The following is a 21,788-nucleotide window of genomic DNA, read 5'->3' as shown; positions in this document are numbered from 1 at the left end:
TTGGGTTCACCGGCTTAACTCATCCCGCCGCCGCAGCTTGCTTTTCTAACCCCAAACCTTCAAACCCTCGCCCCTTCTAACCCTCGCCCCTTCTAACCCTCGGTCTCTCTCCCTCCTCGATGGCATCCCTTCTCCACAAACTCCTCCGGAGAATCCCTCCGCCGCCGCCCCTCCGAATCCTCCCATGCCTCACCAAACAACCCCATCTCCCAGACCCCTCCTCACTCCCTCCCCAAAACCCAATCCCGAGAACCAATCCCACGCCAACCCCTCCCCTTACTTATCTTCCAAACCCCATTCAGATATACCCACAATTTCCCTTCTTCTTCCATCCGGAATCCATCCCTTTGTCTGGACTCGTCGAATCCGATGCCGAGCGCGCGTCCGGCGATGCGACCAGCGATCGAACGGTGTGGGCCGACAGCGTGAAGAAGAAGAGGAAGAGGAAGATGAACAAACACAAGTACAGGAAGCTCAGGAAGCGCCTCCGCCGCCAGACTTAGCCTCCCTCGGCTCCATTTGGTCAGAGCCCCCATCCGGCATTCCTCTTTCCGTTTTTTTTTCCTTAGACTTTCGACTATCGGCACTTTTGTAGCCTACAGTTTTGGAATTTCGAGTGAGTTCATAAGCTGGGCAATGGATGCGCTTAAAATATCTGTAATTCATTCCCCGTTCTTGAAATTTTTAATGCTGCAGATGCTTATCAATACAATGAATGTCCATGAAAGTGGTTCTTTTATCTAGTTATACAAGAGATGAATTAACACTGGAGATGTCGTGTTGATTCAGATGCAGGTTGTTGCAAGCAACATTACTATGAATGATCGCATGTTCTGCGTAATCTAGCAACATGGTGATCTCATGCTTTATTGAGTATAGAGAGCATAATTATGATAAGACGGAATGAAAATGGTGTAAGGGACTGTGATGAAACTGCCAGGATAAGATATAAAGGTCTTGTAGTAGATTTTGTTATGTTTTCAAGTGAAGCTACAAGTAGATGAGTTTTCTAATAGATGAGTGTGGATTTTTCACATAACAAGGTGAAACTTAGATTTGCACTTGTGATGCAAATGAGAATACCTTTCTATTGGGACATGAATTTAGTCAATTTCCGGATCAAACGTCTCAGCTACCTTTTTCTGGTGTATGACTTGATTTGTGTATGTCCTTTTAGGATGTCTGAGTACTTACTCAATATGAAGCCAACTTTAAGTCCTACAAGTTTTATGTTTGATTTTTAGCTATTTTAGTTGTTCTGGCGGCATAATTAATATATGTGATCACATTTTGGTTTTTTAGTTAAGTTATTATATTGTTACAATTCATTTGCTTTTAGTGGATGACTCATATTTATCATTTGTAATGTGTAAAAATTTAAGCCTTAAAGGTTGTTTAGTTATTGAAGGAAATATTGAGGAAAGATTGTAATGACTCTTTTCTAACCATAAGGATTTTTAAGGCTGATACATCGTTTCTATGGTGTGATTACGTCAAGGCTTTTTTCAAAAAGCCAACTGCGGGATGATGTTCTTTATGAAGAAGGGATATGATGCAGCTTTGGTTATCCTCTCAAATTTTCTTTATCCCCTATATGTTGCAAAAAAGAAATGGACTTTGTTGTTTTTCCTTCCATTTTTATCAAGCAAATAGGAAATCCGTTTGGCTAGCATTCCTCAGCTTCATATTAGAGCCTTGCCTTTCTCCCTTGTCTGATCTAATTTTATGGAGATTATTTAAAGATGAAAGTGGTAGTTACTCTAAAATGACATAGGGAAAATGTTTAATTGAATCCGGGGGTTTGTATATCGGCATTGAGTCATGAAAGCACGAAATCTATTACGTGCATGTACACCATTCACGCAAAGCAAACTATTCCAAAAGGAAGATATCAACGATCATTCACTTATTTTGTGGTTGAAACTTTTTAGCAAATCTAGAAGATTTGTTGTTTAACGTCAAGAGGTGTTGCAAACCTTTTGGTTTATGCATGGAAGATGAGAATCCTGAAAATTTTATGGAAGATTCACTAGAAAATGATGAATTCAGAGTTGAAGATGAAATTTCCATCCAAACTATTATATTTGATGGACAGAGAATAACCACATCCAAGAAAATGTCTGAGGTTAGATGACTTCTTCAAGTGCGACTAAATGTAGATCTCAACACTTGTTAGAATCAAGCCGTCCTTTGTCGAGTTGTGTCATATAACACAGGCATCAATTGCAGTTAGATGCTGAGCATTTTTGGAGTGAAAACTCACCCTCACATGCTAGGATGCTGTTCGCGTGTTATTATAAGAGTTCAAGGCATTTGATAGTTGGGATGTGTCATCTAATTACTAAACATGCATATTAGTACATGATAACATCTTAAAGGTCGTAAAGCATAGATGAGTCTCAACATTGTGGAAGCAACTAAGGGATTGTGACAACAAAACAACCATTATTCTTGAAGTTTTAACTGATGAGGACATACTATAATATTGGTAAGGTTAACACTGAATTCAAGGGAAAATAATGTACACCAAAATGTGTGGTGCTGCCTGTACATTGAGTAAAGACAATGTCTCTATAATGTGGGTAATGAGTACTGAGTATCATGAAAATAGATCACAGAGATGACTTCATTCAGAGTGCCCTGACTCCTGACTGATTGATAAACAGTGGATAAAGCAGGTATTATCTATATGGTCCATAAATTCGGCATGCCTGCGTCATCTTTGGTGTGTTTCAGTTCTTGTACTAATGATTCGGATATAGTGCTGTGCTATGGTGCAGTTCACCATGCACATAAAGTGATGACCTTGAGATCTTTTCCAGACATTTGCCAAGCACCTAGTGAGGAACTGCTGGGGAAGACCGTCTTACTGTTGATGAAGTGAATGAAGAGGCTGAAATTACTGATTGCTGAGGTCTTATTTGAGACAATTGAACTTAATGTTATATCTGAAAAATATATTCCGTTCTGATATCTTTGACCATAATTTTGTTTGTGCCTCTTATTATTGCATCTGGACTTACATATAGGGGAGGAAGACAATAATGTTGTGGACCATGCATAGTCCATGGTAAAATGTTGGTGAAGGTAGGTAGTGGAAGATGATCCATGACAGACCTACTAAGCATTTTCTAATCATCAGGATGGTGTAACTTGAACACCCCCCCCCCCCCCCCCCCCTCCCTCCTCCTCCTCTTTCTCCCTCTCTCTCTCTACGCGCACACACACACTATTTATAAGATTAGATGATGCATGATGGAGCTAATAAGCATTTTCTAATCATCTTCTCTCCCCAAAAAACCTGCATATATTTCTCTTTTCATTTGGAAGATTTTGAATTATTGTGAGATGGTTGAAGATTTTCTGGTAGCATAAGTTTAGCATGGACTGGTTCTTTGTACAAATTTTTTGTAGTTACTCTTATCTGTTGAAAGAAAGTTATAACTACTGGTAGATGGCTTCTACAATCAATTCCAAGTCAGAATTGTGACAATGGAACTAATCAAAATTCTCTTTCCATCAATATTTAAGCTTGATTTCTATTAATCTGTTTCAGGTGATTTCCTTGGGTAGATTATCGAATTGGCTTGACTTCAGTTTCCTCAAGTGGGTTATGGGGCAGGTGGGACTCCTTCGATGTGGTATTAAATCACCTAATCATGCAGCTGGAGCATCTTTGTTGAGGAGAATATGTACCTTCGAATGGACTAGAATTATCTTGGCTGGAGAAAAACTAAATAAAGAGAAAGCATGAAGCACATTATGGTGCAATCATTTCTTTGGACATTCTTTGCTCTCTTTTAAGATGAGCTATGGTGTAATCATTTCTCTTGACATTCTTTAGTCTCTTTTATAATGAGTCGATCCTAGATCATCTAGTGTGCTCTTTTTACATGAAGACCCAGTAACCTTTATGCCTTGTTTCTTTGGAATGGTTGTTAAATGTCCTTGTGGACCAGCATATTGGGATCTAAAAGCGAGACATATATTAGGTCCAAGCCTAAAAGGGATTATAGGACAAAATGAGGAAAGGCGCATGGCTTGGGGAGACAAGGGATGTGGATGTGGGTTGTAAGACAATGAACTGGGACATCAATGCCAATTCAGAATAAGTTCAATATTTTTGGGGTGCAAGTGTGCATTTAACCTGGAATCCTTGGAGCTAAAATAAGTGACTTAAAAGATCTTGTGACTTGGACGTACGGAAAATTCCCAGTCCGTGTTGGTGTCAACTAAAATTTTTTCCTCTGAAGATAATGAGGCCATACCGAGATCTCTGAAGAAGTAAAATGGAGTACATAGATAACAACTATGGGAAGATGATAAATAGAAGAGGAAGACATTGGTGTTATTGGCAAAATCTATTATTACAAAGTTCGGTAGTGTGAGGATCCGTATGGGCATGTGTTTAGTCCTATATCAGTTATTTACTGGAGGGATATTGAATACTTATACAGGATTAAGAAATCTAAAAAAATACATTTCGGCTAGTTTTTTTAGATGAATTCCTGAGTTGTTACAAATGGTATCAGAGTAGATTCAGTTCATAGTTTATGTGGACTATGGGATATTACAGCATGGGCTCATTGAGACTGACTACAAGCTGATTGTGGTACTTGTAATTAAATTTAACTAGATTTGGACTGGTAGCCTGACGAGGTATATGAGGACCTGTACAAGCGTGTGTTTAATTTCTTATTGATTATTTGTCCGAAAAATCTTAGATACTTATACAAGCTAAAAAATTAAAAAAATATTTTCTGACCGATCTTTTTGGATAAAATTCTGGGTGATACATTGGCTCTTGACTCGCAATCTCTCTGGTTTGCAGGTGCCTGCATGATGGCCAATTCGAATACCAACAATAAGCACATAACCTTGTCGTTTGCCGGTGTCAATCAAGTCTAGAAATAGTTTCAACTTTGCTCTCTCGTCGCGTAGCAGCTCAAGATTCACCCACTGCTACAATCCTTCTCGAAACCATCCATCTCCTATCAGTCCTATGCCATATTGGTTGGTTGTTCACGGATTTCAATAAACGTGTCATCTTACTACTTCAGAGTCCTGTGCACAGTTCTGGCCTTTCTAAAGGACCTGGCTCAAATAATTGTGGGGGTCGGACATGAACATCTCTCCCAAGTCCTAACTCTGCAAGGAAGGGCCCAACAAGGTTCAAAATAACAGCTCCCTTTTTATAATTCATCATCCCATTATTGTTGCTGTTTTATAGTGGGAGTGACAGCGATTATTTTATTTTTTTTTCCAATGTTTATCATGTCAAAAAATATTTTGTAAGTACAAATCCTTGCGCTAGTTATTGCTAAAAGAAAGAGAGAAAAATCCTTATGTTAGTCCACAAAAATACTTCTTATTCTATGGATGAGGATTTGAGAAAATAATTCCCTTAGTTTTTGTTTTTCATTATGATCCTTTATTTTGAGTTATAATGATGAAATAGCGCTGGTTTTATTCCTAAAAGAGTTGGCTGATGGCTGGATCAAGTGAGCACTAGCCATTATTTTCTTGCGGCCTCTGCCATTTGCTGCCAAAGTTGTTGCTACGTGAAGGAATCCTTGTTGCTTGTGTATGGCTTGATGCTTTCTAATCCTTGTGTTGACTGATATATCTATTTGGAAGGTGGCATGTGAAGTAGATCTAACTCATGCATGTGTGTATATATATATATATATATATATATATATATATATATATATATATATATATATATATATATGTGTATATATTTGTTGGTAGAATGCCTTCTTTTATTGGTATGGATGATTGCAAATAATTGGAAAAAAAGGTTGGATGGTTATACGAAGAATGGAGATGCTAAACTAAAAGACAATCTTTCACAAGTATTCATATGAAACTGTTGACATCTGCTTGCAAGCTGGCCATCCTGCTATGCCACAGCATCTTTCTTGGATACAAGAAAGAAAAACAATTATATCCTACTATACATGCACCACATGGTGGTGCACTATTGTAATCGCAGGCATTTATTCTGCGATGGTGCATTGAGATGTATGCTTGATGAATGAGGTCTATAGAAACGAGCGCATGTGGTTGGGGTGGGGCACCGCCACATAGGGGATGTGGTGTAGGATATCTAAGGATCTCGAATGATAGGAGGAGATGTGTGCTTGATGAATGGGGCCCACGAAAATGAGTGCATGTGGTTGGCGTAGGGCACCGCCATATGGTGGATATGGTGTAGGATATAATTTATCTAAGGATCTCGGATGATAGGAGGCTTGTAGCCGGAGTTAAATTGAATCATGGTGATAAAATGGTTAGAAAATATCTCATATCAGCAATAATATTTTGTTTATTAATAAAACGATTGTTGGGATGTGATTTCCACTTCACCACCGAACATGATACACCGTAGACATCAAGAATCATAGCGGAGCACGATTTTATAAAACATAACAATTAGATAACAATCAGGTTCGGTAAAAATTAATCTTACAATTCTACATTGATCTTGGACAGTACTGTAGCATCTTCTTAAACCATCATTTGAGCCCTATAACAGTGCTTGGTCTATCAGAGAAACTACTTCTAAGTTCAAATGAGATAAACCATCCTGGTTTGCGGCAGCTTTGACAGCAAGCAAGCTACTAGGATGATATGCGAAACAAACATGGACTATCTCCTTTCATTTCCATCTTGTGATCAAAAAGAAATGTATGAGAAAAATGCACACCTATATTGCAATAGAAATTCTTGGTAAACTTTTGTGGAGCCTATACATATTACTATGAGGATTCAGAAAAGAGTTGGCTTGAATGATGACTCAGTCCTAATAGACAATGACATATCCTAGTGAATCCAGCACAAAAATCCAAGTCATCTACACCCACCACATACTATTTTGGTGGGCATTAATATTGTTTGTGACCAGCCATCTGCCAAGGGCTGGGGGTGGCGGTCTAATTGCTTCCAATGCGTCGTCTTGGATTTACGTAAAATCACGTAGCAGTTCATGTGCTCTGCACCACCAAACTTCACATCTGCCAATCTCAGTGGGACCTTATTCACAGCCACCATATCTGACTGCATCTTGCTCTCATGTACCAAACTCGTATCATTATCCAATGCTGCTGGTGGATTTAATGGACACTCCACCTTACTTTCCTAACCTGCGACCCCTGCATTGAAGGATATGGTGTCCATATTTAAATTTTTAGTTAAGAAAAAGAAGAAGAACTGCACATAATTACACTAAGCAACTTTGTTATTACAAATAAAACTATTGTGGGAATAAAAGGTCCGAACTTAGTTCTACATCGACTGGATAGCGGAGAGGTCTGTTCCTTTAATGGAGGGAGCTCCTTTTTCTCTTCAGATGCGTCTTTTGTGGGGCAAAACCATGCATTGGGAAGAGACTATGAAACCCCCTTCAAAGTGGACAAAACCTCTGAGGAGAAGCAGTCGCTTCCACTGTCTGAGACCGGTGGGGACTGAGCTCTGGGGTTCGGGGGGATACTCTCCAACCTCATCAATTAATGGTGCTTTCGTTGAGAGCCCTTGACCCCGGCATAGACCCCTCTGTTGAGAGGGTTATGTTGTGGAAATAAAGGGTCCGAACTTAGTCTCACATCGACTAGATAGCGGAGAGATTTGTTCCTTAAATGGAGGGGGGCTACTCCTTTCTCTTCAAAGGCGCCTTTTGTGAGGCAAAATCGTGCGTTGGGAAGAGACTGTGAAACCCTCTTCAAAATGGACAATACCTTTGAGAAGAAGCAGACGCTTCCGCTGTCTGAGACTGGTGGGGTCTGAGCTCTGGGATTCGGGAGGATACCCTCCGACCTCATCAAAAACATTACTTTCCAACCAAGTTCTTAGATAGCAATGAGGCAAACCGGCTCTTATATAGACAAAATTCATGTTATTTATGGTTGATGCCACCATTTCCATGTTTCTGGTGGCATGCTTACAACAATTGAGAAGCCTTAATAACATAACACATTTTATGTTATGTTTCTATGATAGTAACTAGGACACCAAACTTGGAGCTTTCTAAATGAACCAATTTGCCCTATGATCTTTTCTTATTTTAGTTTCGTGTTATCATTTGTTCATGTTCAAAAGAGGGAAAAGTTGTGATCATCTTGGATTAGTCATTGAAAAAAGCTCGGTGAGAACATGTGAATAGCAACTCAATCTTTGGACTCGTGTGTTGTAAATTTATTACCTAGTGCATGCAAGAACCTTTGAATTTTGATCAAAAGTTCACATTTTGTTACTTCACTGATACAATATGATCCCCCAACTACCACTGGACAAGTTTAATCTTTTCACACTTCTCTAATTACTCCTGTTCTTCCTATCAGAAAAGACCAAGAAAAGTAAATAAGAGAAGCGCACCTCTTAGAAGTTGGCGTGTTCTCATTTTCGTAAGCAATAAGTTGGAGTATGCTTGTCAAATACAAAAATAGCCTAAATTGCCAGTCTAATTTACTCATACATAAATAGTAATTACAGTATTAAGGCTGATAACTAATAAAATGTAAAAAAAATATCAAAATTAAAATTCTGAAGTGGAGTACTCCAGCCACTTTCACATAGAAGTGGAAACAAAACTCAAGTAATTATCTTTCTCCCTAGCCTTTTTTTTAATAAAAGAAAGTGAGGTAAGAAAAAATAAATAAAGTCAAACTGGTTATAGTCATCATGCTTTATTGATTACCATTTGACAATTATATCCATTAGTTATATTGAAATAGTAGATCACTGCATTGATGGTTAAACTCTTACCTCTATCTTTATGAAGTGAACAGGAGCGAAGAAACCTATATTCTCTCCAAAATTCAAAAAAAAAAAAATCTTCAAAAATTATAAAAAATTTTAACATGCTATGTGATGAATTTCAAATTAGATAGACTATTCTTCCCTAATTTCTCCATGAAAAAAGATATATCTTTTTTATAACCTACTGAAATAAAAGCTTTCAAATTATACGTTCTTTAGTTAGCAATTTCATTTATCCAAAATTCTTTTGAAGTAGAACTAAGCCTCTACATTCATGAATTAAAAGTATAAGTCAATATATATTATTTTTAAAATAAAAATATTTGTATATAAAGATTTCACGATTGCATGTGGATTGCATGTACGGATACAGAACGCCATCATATATCCTTTAGTTATTGGATTCATCGAGGATTCGCTCAATGGATTAGGAAAATCTAGAACGCGATCTTTTCGAGCTACTTCTCCTTTCTGGAGTCTGTTCCCAGAGGCAATACCTCCTTCCACCTTCCCAACGATAACTTGGAGTAAGAGGGAAAAGAAAGGAGGGAGAAAAGGGGAGAATTTTTTTTTTTACTTGGCGGGAGCGGGAATGGGAGGGGTGGCGTCGTCGGTGGCGGCGAAGTTCGCATTTTTCCCGCCAAGCCCGCCGACGTACGAGGTGGTGACGGACGCCGAGGCCGGGGTGGTGACGCTAAGCCGCTTCCCTCACCGAGAGAACGTGGAGGTGCTCCGCCTGCCCACCCGCCGGGGGACGGAGATCGTCGCCGTCTACGTCCGCTACCCCATGGCCTCCTTGACTCTTCTCTACTCCCACGGCAATGCCGCCGATCTCGGCCAGATGTACGAGCGCTTCCTCGAGCTCAGCTTCCACCTCCGCGTCAACCTCCTTGGGTACTCGTTCTCCTTTCTTTCGTTTCTCTCTATTCTTTCTTGTTTGGATGCTGGGTTTTGTTAGAATTGAAGAATTTGCGGTTGGGTTACCAACATTTTGGATAATTTTGAGTTTTTGAGCTTGGATTGTTGATTGATTATAGTTTAAGAGCAGTTGTTACTCACTTTCTTCGGCATAAAAGAGCTATCTTGGTAGGTGGTTTTGATTCTGGTTCGCAGAAAGGACGGAGCTTCATGTAGTATTAATGGCTCTGTCATGGAGTTTCGATTACTTATTTTTTTAGTTCTCTCTTTTTTTTTTTTTGTTATAGTATTGAAATAGAGTTGATATTTTTAATATGATGAAGTCAAAACTTCGATTTTTTTCAATGGACAGTTTGGATTTGTGGCCGGAATGGGATCTCAAGGAAAGCTTTGCTTATTCTATATAGTTTCTCATGGGGCCTCTGATTGTCTGGTTTATGTAATTTGCCAAAATAATACCTTTCAATTCGTAGATATCACGATTTCAGGGAAATTAGCTTGTTTGCACTGATCTTATGATGCAACTTTCTGTTATTTTAGTGCTTAATTGCTTATGTTCACATCTAAGATTTATCGGAAGGTGATAATGTTCTTAAAAAGATTGCTAGAGCGTATGATTGTTGTTGTGCTTGGTATTATTGTTTCAGTGAAAAATTGATCTTGAGAAAGTCTCTTCAATGATTGCTTCTAGATACCTCCTTCCAGTATTAACGTTCCATTACCTGTTGTTTTGTTGTTAAACAGGTATGAAGTTTCTGATCTTTGGCTTGTATAAGGTTTTCTTGGTCTTCGTGCTTCTTTTGGTTTGTGGGTTTTGTTGGATAGTGATGTTTCTTCTCAGGCAAATGTATCTTTTGGTGATTTAGATCTCTGATTGTATTTAGCTTTTTGAGTAAAATATTGATGCAGACAAGGTTATCGTTGGTCTTTTAATTACTTTCTTGTTTGGGTTTCTAAATCTTTTCTGAAAAAGAAGCTTTCTGAAAGAAATTGTAGTGCTGGAATGCTGGTGAGTTGCTTAGCAGAAATTGATCTAGACCTGAGATCTTTCGACAATTGAGCTTCTGTTAGTCTTGTTCAAAGTTCATGAAAATTTTGTCCAACTGTTCCTTAAATCTTTGGTTTAATTACTTATTTTAGTTATGCTTTCATATTCTTTCACCTTGTGAACCAGAATTGAATAATGTGAACATATAGTGAGATTTCTTTTCCACTTGCCTTGTTAGGTGGATGGCTTTATTTGTCCATAGGCTTTAGGACGATATCGTTGAAATATTCAGCTGTACCTTCATTTCTTTTTGTTGCCATTTCCTGCTTATCAAAAGGATATTACTGGGTGTATTTTTGTCCGTTGGCTCTAGGAGGATGTCAATGAAATGTTCAGCTGTACCATCATGGATGTTTGCCATCATTTTCTGGTTGTGAAAGGGTTGAAGAACATACTCTTTTATCAGTTCTATGTAATCATTTCAGGCAAAAGAGTTCTAATTTATTTGGTCATTCAATCCTTAGAGACTAGACTTTTTAAGATGCTTGTTTTGCAATGAACATGAGACAGTCAATCAGCATAGTCTATGGGACAAGGCTTGCTGTCTTGGATTTGAAGCTCAGCTAATATGATTGCAAAAGACTTTGAGAAAAACCTAGTTTATTTTATGTACTGAAGACATGCTTTTCATTATAAATATCTGTTCTGTCCATTTGTTGGAAGCAAGCAAAAATTGTAATACAATCTTTTGGTGTTGTCAGATTTAAGTAGAATAGTAAAAGTGTTGACTAATAATTTGGCAATCAAAATCTGCTATTTTAACCATCCACCTCATGTATGATAATCCAATGGCATATAACTTGGTCAGTAAATTAAGTGAATTATTGGCAAATTTCATGTCTGTCACCTTTCATTTGTCTCCTACATCAATTCTCATATCAATGCCAACAAAATAACCTGTTTTTTTAGCAAATTTCCTGTAACATGTATCCTTTTGATGTAAATGTTGCTTTTCTCTCTCTTATTATTGGTTTTATAGCATCATGTCTTTAATACAAATGAAGGTACCAGTTTTATGAACTTTATCAATCAGTGTAATTATTTGGGAAAAGGTGGATACCACTTAATTCTCTCTTACTCCATCATCGTAAGCATCTCTAGACTGCTCCATAAATCAACCAATAAAAATAACATGGTGTGATTTATGAAGGTACCCTCTTTTGTCATCTGCACTACTTTAATTTTCTGAGACTTGTCCTACATAATCTGGATTAACTGATAAAAAGCCAGATATTTTTAGCTATGAAATACTATCAAATTGGTGAACTTGGCTAATATATTGGTGTGCAGCAAAAAAAGCAAGATGGACAAAAACAACTCATAGCGAACCAGAAGATCCCAGATTGGTGTAGCACATTAGGTAGAAGTTTTTGACTGACAAGTTTAAGCTGATTTATAAGCTTGCAATTTCCAGATATAAGGTAAAATCATAAAGAAGATTAGACGAGGTGCTAAAAAGTTTGAGAGACATATTTGTAAATAACATGGATGGCAGCTGTTGGAGAAGAATATGAATTTCATAACTTTTATTGATGTAATATTGCCCTTGACAGGAACATATGGGGATAAATAATTCACAAATCTGGAATATATAAGGCTTGTTAGATTGCAGGAGAAAAATAATACATGCTAAAAATGCATATCTCTAATTCTTAGGGGTTGTGGATTTGAATTTTACTCTGTGGAGACGGATATAAATTGCTAAGGTTGTCAACGGTGGTTTTCTTTGTATAATTCATTTTGGTGCTAAGTTGTTTTGCTGGAGGGTAAGCTAGACAATGGATTCATCTTAAAGAATTATGAACCCTTACAAAAAAATGAATATTAGGTTATTGGATATAGATGTCTTTTTTTTAAAAAAAAGTATGGTGGGGATGCCAAGGTTTGAATTTTCTGAACCCTGAACCTCTCACACAAGGGGTGGACTACCAACTAGCTCAGCTAAAGTTGGTTGGCTGGATATAGAATTCTGGTAAGTACTTGTAACTTCAAGAAAGTGTAATATCTGCATATGGATAGCAAGGAGAAGTTTGGCTTCTTTTATGGGCTCATCTGCTTGTCTAGATTATGCAATTATTTGCATAGAAAGTATACCTAAAATGTGTTTATCACGCTTCAGTATAACCACGTCAGAGTGCAGGCAGAGAGGTGTTCTGCCTGAATCCTGCATTAGGCTTTTGCAGCTTAAGTGCAAGTGGGAGTTTGAGTGGGAAAGTGGTATGTGACAAATCCTTCATATTCGTAGTAAACTAGAGAAATAAAGCAATAACACTATTCTGCCAAAATCCTAGTATAGGTTTTTGCAGCAATAACACTGTTCTTCCAAAATCCTAGTGTAGGTTTTTGCAGCTTAAGTGTGAGCTTCAGCAGGAAGCTGGCTCTTGTGAAGTTCTTTCATCCCAATATTCATATTGACCTTTCATACTTGCAGGTATGATTATTCTGGATATGGGCAGTCATCTGGAAAGGTTTGGTGCAGTTTTTTCTTATTATATGCTTTCTCTCAATTTACTGGTCTATTAGTAAATTAATCAATATGAAAATATATGTGAAACTAATGTTGTTCCTTTTCCTCCTCGTCCATAGCCAAGCGAACAAAACACTTATGCTGATATTGTGGCTGCTTATAAATGCCTTGAAGATAATTATGGCACAAAGGAGGAAAACATTATCCTTTATGGGCAGTCTGTTGGAAGTGGACCAACTTTGGATCTAGCAGCTCGTCTACCACACTTACGAGCAGTTGTTTTACATAGTCCTATACTTTCTGGACTAAGAGTATTGTATCCTATAAAGCGATCATACTGGTTTGATATTTACAAGGTTAATACTTCTTTTCTTGAACTTTGCATGACTTTTTATTGCAGGACACTTTTCCAATTTTATGTGCCTTTGAATAACTCTATTTTTGCTCTGTTTCTTTACCAGAATATTGACAAAATTCCATTGGTCAATTGTCCTGTGCTAGTAATTCATGTAAGTATCTCTTCTTGCAATCTATGATTATTTTGAGAGGAATTGAATTCACAAGCTTAGGCATGTAAATTTATAAATCTCTCACTATTAGCTAACATATATGTTTTTTCCATTTTTTCCTACCTACTAGTTTTCCCTTACATCACAAGCAAATAATAGCTTCCTAGGCATACAACCTACTAAAGAAAGCATAAAACATTTCTAAATATTATTTATCTCATACAGTTATATGTTTTTAGCTTTTATTTTCTTTCTTTTTTTCCTTGTGCCTGTGTGAAAGGAAACTATGAAAATATAATGTATTAAGAGGGAGATTGGGTTGTCTGATATTATGCATTAATCTCCAAACATTCAAAGTTTGTTAAGCAACGTGTCTTGAATTAATCAATCAAGTGCTAGAAATAATGCCTTCTTGTCTATGTGAAGGAATCCATTTACAAACTCACCAAGCAGGCATGTGACCCTAACAATAGAAAAATATCCAAAGGAAAATGGGAACTACAAGACAATACATCCACATTAAATCGAATAGCCATGGGATAATGACATCCATTAAAATGTTATAAATTATAAAGCACAAACCAGAATTATAAAGCTTATAAGATCTGTCTGAACTCTGAAGTATGGCGACCTTATTATGCATGAAACTACCCATGAAACAAGATATTCCATCACACCACCAACACGAGGCCACAAGGGCATATTAAGGGACAAAAGCTATCTTCTTAACTAAGCATCACTTTGGGTATAAATTTGGTACCTATCCCTTTGTTTTTATAAATTCGCAGCACAAGTGCACATAACTTCAAAGAGATGACTTCCTCTCTCTCTCTCTCTCTCTCTCTCTCTCTCTCTCTAAAGCATCATTTTTCCTTATGTTGATGTGGAAAGTTTCCCACGTGAAATCATTCCTTTATTGATAGTTGAAGTCAAACATGGTTGAGTCTGATTTCAGGAATCCCTTAAAAATAACCCACGATTACCATCGAGCATTGGTGTTGACTATTGTTCTGTATTTCTCATACATGGGATTCAAATCTCTTTTTCAATGTCATCTAATTGACTAAACTTCTTTGTACTATTGGCCTTCTTTTTTCCTCCGTCATAACTTATTGCATCTTGTTCCCAATCCTGTTTTCCAGGTTTGCACTGAAAACCTCTGGAATTGCCTCTTTGACTGTAAGTGGTTCATAGTTGGCACCTTTCACATCATGCACTTCTGATGATATTATCGATAGTTTCACTGCTGTTGTCAAAAGATCGTAAGCACTTAGTCAAGTCAGCCATCTCTTTTCCATCATCACAATAATGGTATGCTGTATCGATCGGTACCGGCCGTACCGTACCTGTACCGATGGGTACCGGTATCGGTTCGCCAATATTGGTACGCTTGGCGTACCGCGTACCATGCCGTACCGACATTCGGTACGCCTATACTAGTGCGGCACCGGTACGGGGTTCGGTACTGGTACGGCGAACCTTGAATTATTCACAACTGTAAAAAAGTGCAAAAACAAACTTGTGTCGATGCAGGGCCTCTTTAGTTGTCACTGATGCTGCTATTTTGCATCCTACATTCATCTCTAGCTTACACCATTTGCTAATTAAAACTGCAACTCAAAGTTAAACCAGCAAATATTTTCTTTCCTCTTTTCTCTTTTATAGTCCCTCATTGTTTCCCAATCTCATGAATAAATTGGCACCGTCATAATATCTAATTGCACTTAGTCTGAAATTATTGGCAGTTGCCATTCCTGACACTAAAAGTAGGCTTGTGTAACATGTGGCAATATATAAATGGGGGGAACTTTCTTTTTTAACCTTGTTTCTTTCAGCTTGGTAGGCTTCAAAATGGGATGTAGGCATCCCCATTGAATGTCTAGCAACATGATGCTACTGAAACTGGGAAACCAGCCCAACATACCACTGAAGTTCTTCACCTTTGAGAATCAAAGCAACATTGCCTGCAAGCATAGCAATCTTTTGCTAGCTTGGATATGCACTGTTGCACAAAAGATGGAATATTTGATGAATGGTTGTGATCCCATTTAATGAAAGGAGTGGGGAGAGGTGGGATGTCATGGTACTGGAAAGAGAAGTACTGAAGTATGGATCATGATCTGTGATTTTTTTGCTCAAGTATCACGAGAGCCAAGGAAATGCAGAGACATGGAGGCTTGTGGATGGAGAGCCACTCAAGAGTTCTATAAATATTAGAGTGGAGTTATGAACAGCCACTGGCAATCATAATAGTCACATAATATGGGAATGGGAGGGTTTTATATACTAATTTGGCTCAGAAAGTGTTCATAATGATGTGAATGCTTATGACTTGCGCTGTTTAAAGCTACTGTTGGATTAGCAAATTGTAATTTCATGAAAGCTTCTGACTTGCACGGAGCCTTACACATGACATGGATCATCACCTCCATTTTTTTCTTTCTCCAGATTCTGTACAACCTTTTTATGCAGCTAAATGTTTACCTGCATGTCTCCACTATATTTTTGCAGGGAACATCAGATGATGTTGTGGACTGCTCTCATGGTAAGCAGCTCTGGGGCCTGTGCAAGGAGAAGTATGAACCTCTATGGCTTAAAGGAGGAAACCACTGTGACTTAGAACTCTTTCCTGAGTATATTACTCATCTTAAGAAGTTTATATCTACAGTCGAGAAATCACCTTCCAAAAAGAATACTCAAAAGAAAAGCACAGATAATTTTGAACTGTCCAGAAGGAGCACCGACTGTTTGGATGCATCAAGGAACAGCACCAATTGGAGAGAGAAACCAAGGCATAGTACAGAGAAGGTGAGAAGCAAAGATTGCATGTCTTCAAACATTGAAAAGTTAGAGAAGTTAAAGATCTCATTCAACCTTACTGAGAAGTCCAGAAGGAGTTTGGATTGCCTCCAGAAGTCTAGGAAGAAGACTGATCAGCTAGAGAGGACCCGGAAGAGTGTCGACCGGCTGGACAGAGTACAAGCTGCATAATCTTTGGCTTCATATAAATTTCATGATCTTGGTTATGTAGGAAAATTTTTCTGTGCATTTTACATGTTATCCTCATCATGCAATTTTTCTATTTGACTCCAATCCTGTAATTTGTTTATGGAAATTAATTAAACAATGGGTGGAAGCAAATAAATCTTGATGTATTAGAAAACTTGTTTTTCCTGTTTATTGTTTGATAGACTTTGATAGACTTGGTTCAAATAATCAATCCAAAGTCTGGTTAGCTTGATCTTTGTTTTTCTTTTGTGCATTTGCTTATGTTTTGACTGGCAGTTGTTGATTTTATCTAAGTTTACAAGATGAAGTTGGCTTCTTTAATTAGTAAAGTATTATTATTCTTTTATATACACTAATCATGAGTCAATGTTAATTAAAGTTTACCAATAATGTGGTTGTCTTCCCTCACTTTTTTCTGCATATTGTTTGCTATGATCTGATGGATCCATAAAACCTTGATAGCCATGAGAAATCTTGAGTGTCTTGCTCTTACAAGTTAGCTTTACCGTCAATGAGAGAGTCCAAGAGGTGCAGGCAGGGATCATAGCTCTACCCTCTGTTCTAGAGATAAAAGTAGATTCGATAATATCTATTTAAATCCGTTTTTGTATTCGCATATATCTGGATATGAATAAAAATTTAAATATTTTTACTATCCATATCCATATCTATCAAAATAAATAAATAAATAAATATAAATATGGAAAGACAACAATTCGAGTCCATGAAGTTGAACATATGGATGAACTGCATGCTGAATATCAGGATCTGCAACTTTTTTTCAAGCTGTTTTTCTGGAATAAATTTTGACTTCTTTAAGGACATACTAATCTGAGGTACAGAAATAAAGGATCATTTTTTTTTTAAAAAAAAAACAGGGTCTCATTTTCGTAAACTACTATAATAATATAATTCAGGTTGTCTTTTGTAATTTTATAAGCATCGTCATAAATCAGAATGTTTCATCTAGTAGCTTCGTGTACACAGATTATCCCAGGTATTTGAGACAAGTTATTCTGCTATTCTGATCGGCGGTACTGTCATCATTATTCTAAAACTAAACCAAAGAATCCATAATATGACTTGAATCATGTGAACTTTCTTGTAAACAGAGATTCGAAGAACTGGTCCCACCATCTTTTCCTAGATTCTTTTTTTTTTGTTTGTTTTAGTGCAATATTTTCCTAGATCCTCTGGGATGGTAACTTGCATCCCTGGACACACTAGACGCTTGAAATCTTGGCTTGTCATCGACCTCAGAAAAGAAAGAGAAGCGCGCACGCTTCGGCTTGGTTTCGAGTATCTCCTCTTCTCATCTTCCGCCCATTAGTCGTTGGATGGAAGGGACATCAGAATGAATACCGGAAAAAAGAGCTCTGAGTCAAAGCTTAGGCCCACTCACTCATTGATGAGAAGGGGAAGCTAACGATGAGATGTCTTTAGCCTATTCGTCTGGTGAGACACCTTACTTATCCCTCAATTAACTTCTCCTCGGTGTTCTGTCCAAGGAGTTGCTAAAAAGTCTCAATTAGAAGGGATCATAAGGGATCATTAAAGAGGACAGCTGCCGTTCTCTAAAAGGTGACCCACTTGAAGCCTAATACAACCAAAACCCCTCGAGGCACCACCCTAACCATGAAAAGCTTTGGATACCTTGCCTCCATTTTAGAGGCTAGCTGAAACAAGCATAGTTTCTTGCAACTATAACTTGCACAACAAGAGAATTTAAGATCGCTATCCCTTGTCAATCTTTCCAACCTCATCATCATACCATTCCAATGTGTTTTAGTTTTGATGGTTGTTCCCCAGAAGTAACTTTAATCGCTCCTCCTAACCCCATTGCTTCTCACTAAAGGGCACTTTCCCTCTATATAAACCTCACACCCATCCTCTTGATCTCCAAGCTCCAAATCCTCCTCGTTTCTATTTCCCTTCCTCTTGTCAACCTTTGAGAAAAAATGGGGAAGGTTTTGTTGTTTGGGGTGCTACTTGCACTAGCTTTTGCATTGGCTCATAGCATGCCATTCGACGAGAATGACCTCGCAACTGAAGAGGGCCTATGGAACTTGTATGAGAGGTGGCGGAGCCACCACACTGTGTCGCGGGACCTCGACGAGAAGCACAAGCGATTCAATGTGTTCAAGGAGAACGTCAAGTTCATCCATGAGTTCAACAAAAAGGATGCACCCTACAAGCTTGCTCTCAACAAGTTTGGCGACATGACCAACCAAGAATTCCGCACCTGGTATGCCGGTTCCAAGGTGCAACACCACCGGTTGCGCCGCGGGAGCCCTCGCGGCGCCGGAAGTTTCATGCATGAGAACGTTCATGGCCTCCCTGCATTGGTTGATTGGAGGGAGACGGGTGCAGTCACGGCCATCAAGGATCAAGGCCATTGCGGTACATGAGTGTTTCCTATATACTTATGAATCATATCATTATATATATATATATATATATATATATAGAGAGAGAGAGAGAGAGAGAGAGAGAGAGAGAGATTTGTGTTGGACATGCAGCATGATGGAATTATATGCTTGTTTGTGTTCATAATATTTTTAGGGAGCTGCTGGGCATTCTCGACGGTGGTTGCTGTGGAGGGTATAAATCAGATCAAGACGAAGAAGCTGATTTCCTTGTCGGAGCAAGAGCTTATTGATTGTGACAATAAGGAGAATAATGGATGCAATGGAGGTCTGATGGATTACGCATTCGAATTCATTGTGAAAAATGGAGGTATGACAACGGAGACTGCGTATCCCTACAAGGCAGAAGAAGGAAGATGCGATATTTCCAAGGTGATTAAGTACTAGACTTGGAGATTAACCATTCCTTGTGTAGTTTACCTAGGCTAAAGTTGATATATATCTACATGATTGCGTATAAAGTGATTTTCTTTTTTTGCATTTTTGCGCAAAAGAATGGAGATCCTAGTTAGATAAGTATATATACACCAATGTTGTTGACAAAGAATTCTTGTGAGATAATGTTTTCCTATATCCATTTCAAATTTTCATACATTATGCTTCAGAAATTAATGATTAAAATCCTAGTACAATGCCAACGATGCTTTCATGGATCAATCAATATAAGATGTCGTAAGATCATTCATTTAGCCCATCTAACCTAAGATGCAATGGTTCTCTTACTGCAATTCTTAGTAAGAACGCTGTTTTGCAGGAGAATTCTCCGGTAGTGACGATCGATGGACACGAGAATGTCCCTGCCAACAATGAGGAAGCTCTTATGAAAGCTGTGGCAAATCAGCCTGTATCTGTTGCCATTGAAGCAAGTGGTTTGCATTTCCAGTTCTATTCTGAGGTTTGTGTTCAACTGATTCACTGTCCCTCTCTCTCTCTCTCTCTCTCTCTCTCTCTCTCTCTCTCTCTCTCTCTCTCTCTCTCTGTCTCTATCTCTATCTATCTATCTATCTATCTATCTATCTATATATATAGTTGTTAGTAGGAGGATCTTACTGCATAATTCTGAACTATGCTCAAATTAATTTGGCCTTGTGAACCTAGAAGAAATCCATGTAGTGAACCATAATGTTAAAACCTTGAAGAACCTAGGATCTATGCATGCTTTACATTGGGGAAAGATTTCTATGCTTCTAAGTGACATGCTGTAATCTGATGGCAGGGTGTTTTCACAGGCAGTTGTGGCACAGAGTTAGATCATGGCGTCGCGATCGTGGGGTATGGAACAACAAATGAAGGAACTAAGTACTGGATTGTGAAGAACTCATGGGGGCCAGGGTGGGGAGAGAGAGGCTACATCAGAATGGAGCGTGGCATCCAGCACAGCCATGGGAAATGTGGTATTGCAATGGAAGCTTCATATCCCATCAAGACATCCCCTAATCCTTCCAGGAAGGAAGTCTCCAAGGATGAACTCTAAGATGATACAAGTATAGGAATCCACATGGAAAGATACTCCATTTCAGATTTATTTCTTTTATACTTTATGTGTTCCATATCGTAGTAGTATGAACAAATATTTGCTCAAAAAAAAAGTAAAGCAAATAGTATGAATGAATGAATTTCTGCATCACATATAAGAATTTCGTTGTATAATTGTCTAAATTAAAAGGATTAAAGGCAATTCCATTAATCTCAGCAATGTAGATTTTGCTGTTCATCTCAAAGTTTTAGTGTAAGATCATGTATTATCAGCAAATTTTATGAAAGGAATATTGCTAGGAAAACGATAAACTCGATAAGCTTCATGAAAATCTAGATATGCAGGACATAGAAGTAATAATGCTGCTTAAGAATTTTGCTGGCAATCACAACCAGAGGTACTAAAACTCTGAATATAGCCTCTTTTCTAGGAGACCACTACCTGCTAGAATGAGTGTATGAGTAGTATCATAACCTTATGGTTGTTCCTTCCTTTCGACGAGAGTACCATTTGATGTCGTTAGAATCAGGTATATCACAATCAGAAAATCATCGGTCTACACGTTGAGTACCAGTTTGTCTTAGATGATTTGTTGTTGCTTAGGGACTCCTCTTTTTTTTTTTTTTTTTTTTTTTTTGAGTACAATGGCGGCTCACACGCAGCAGGTATGAATACGGCCCACAAAATGAGAAAACAGTAAATCATTAAAGGGCTTCGGCAGGGAACCATGGTTTTCCATAATTCAGGTGCTTGGTCCTTGGGGATTTATGAGCCCTTCCTTTCAATCTCTGAACAGCTTCTAGGCAATAGAATTTAGGTGATGCCATATTAGATTCTGTTACCATGCGGAAAAATTGTCATAACTAGCCGAATCTTACCTGAAGAGAAACGAGTTGATATACACGTAGCATATATGATAATTAGTTGCCTAATAACAGCTTTAATATGATGTTTATCTTTGAAACTAATTTTAGGGGATTAAATTGATTCAAAACTTCTAAGTACTTCAACATTCAAAAGGATTATCAACTTAACATTACCATGGCCTGGCCTTGACACAGGAGTAAAAATTTTTTGGAAGAAGTTTCCTAGTAAATTTAATTTTTTTCAAGTTGTAAGCCATATGTATATTAACAACGTGAACTACTCGTCTATCTTCTATGAAACCTGTTAT

The 21,788-nt window shown here is 37.9% G+C and overlaps 2 protein-coding genes and 1 long non-coding RNA gene across 3 annotated transcripts; all 3 read left to right on the top strand.

The window, feature by feature from the left end:
• The first annotated feature begins 71 nt into the window (after positions 1-71).
• On the top strand, positions 72-3,892 carry LOC120112352 (uncharacterized). Its single transcript, XR_005513853.3, has 2 exons — positions 72-522; positions 3,557-3,892. It is a non-coding gene; the product is annotated as an uncharacterized LOC120112352 (long non-coding RNA).
• Positions 3,893-9,136: 5,244 nt separating this feature from the next.
• On the top strand, positions 9,137-16,865 carry LOC103714449 (uncharacterized). Its single transcript, XM_008801701.6, has 5 exons — positions 9,137-9,654; positions 13,158-13,194; positions 13,313-13,549; positions 13,655-13,702; positions 16,214-16,865. The coding sequence occupies exons 1-5, from the start codon at positions 9,353-9,355 to the stop codon at positions 16,691-16,693; spliced, it is 1,104 nt and encodes a 367-aa protein (XP_008799923.3). The 5' UTR covers positions 9,137-9,352; the 3' UTR covers positions 16,694-16,865.
• Positions 16,866-18,598: 1,733 nt separating this feature from the next.
• On the top strand, positions 18,599-20,824 carry LOC103714489 (thiol protease SEN102-like). The gene is made up of 4 exons (XM_039131435.3): positions 18,599-19,111; positions 19,274-19,509; positions 19,892-20,032; positions 20,354-20,824. Exons 1-4 carry the CDS (start codon positions 18,670-18,672, stop codon positions 20,609-20,611), a joined length of 1,077 nt encoding a protein of 358 aa, XP_038987363.3. The 5' UTR covers positions 18,599-18,669; the 3' UTR covers positions 20,612-20,824.
• The last annotated feature ends 964 nt before the right edge of the window (positions 20,825-21,788 follow it).

This window comes from Phoenix dactylifera, chromosome 18 (genome assembly GCF_051530095.1).
Source record: "Phoenix dactylifera cultivar Ajwa chromosome 18, Ajwa_hap1_PhDact_Kaust_v1.1, whole genome shotgun sequence".
NCBI lineage: Eukaryota > Viridiplantae > Streptophyta > Magnoliopsida > Arecales > Arecaceae > Phoenix > Phoenix dactylifera.
The sequence above is the reverse complement of the archived record's forward strand: the minus strand, read 5'-3'. Positions and strand labels throughout refer to the sequence as shown.

Bases quoted from the DNA above. Each gene is read 5' to 3' on its own strand.
- LOC103714489 (XM_039131435.3), top strand. From the start codon at position 18,670: ATGGGGAAGGTTTTGTTGTTTGGGGTGCTACTTGCACTAGCTTTTGCA. The intron at 19,112-19,273 runs GTACATGAGTGT...TAATATTTTTAG, and splicing joins CAAGGATCAAGGCCATTGCG to GGAGCTGCTGGGCATTCTCG. The intron at 20,033-20,353 runs GTTTGTGTTCAA...ATCTGATGGCAG, and splicing joins ATTTCCAGTTCTATTCTGAG to GGTGTTTTCACAGGCAGTTG.
- LOC103714449 (XM_008801701.6), top strand. From the start codon at position 9,353: ATGGGAGGGGTGGCGTCGTCGGTGGCGGCGAAGTTCGCATTTTTCCCG. The intron at 13,195-13,312 runs GTTTGGTGCAGT...CCTCGTCCATAG, and splicing joins ATGGGCAGTCATCTGGAAAG to CCAAGCGAACAAAACACTTA. The intron at 13,703-16,213 runs GTAAGTATCTCT...ATATTTTTGCAG, and splicing joins GTCCTGTGCTAGTAATTCAT to GGAACATCAGATGATGTTGT.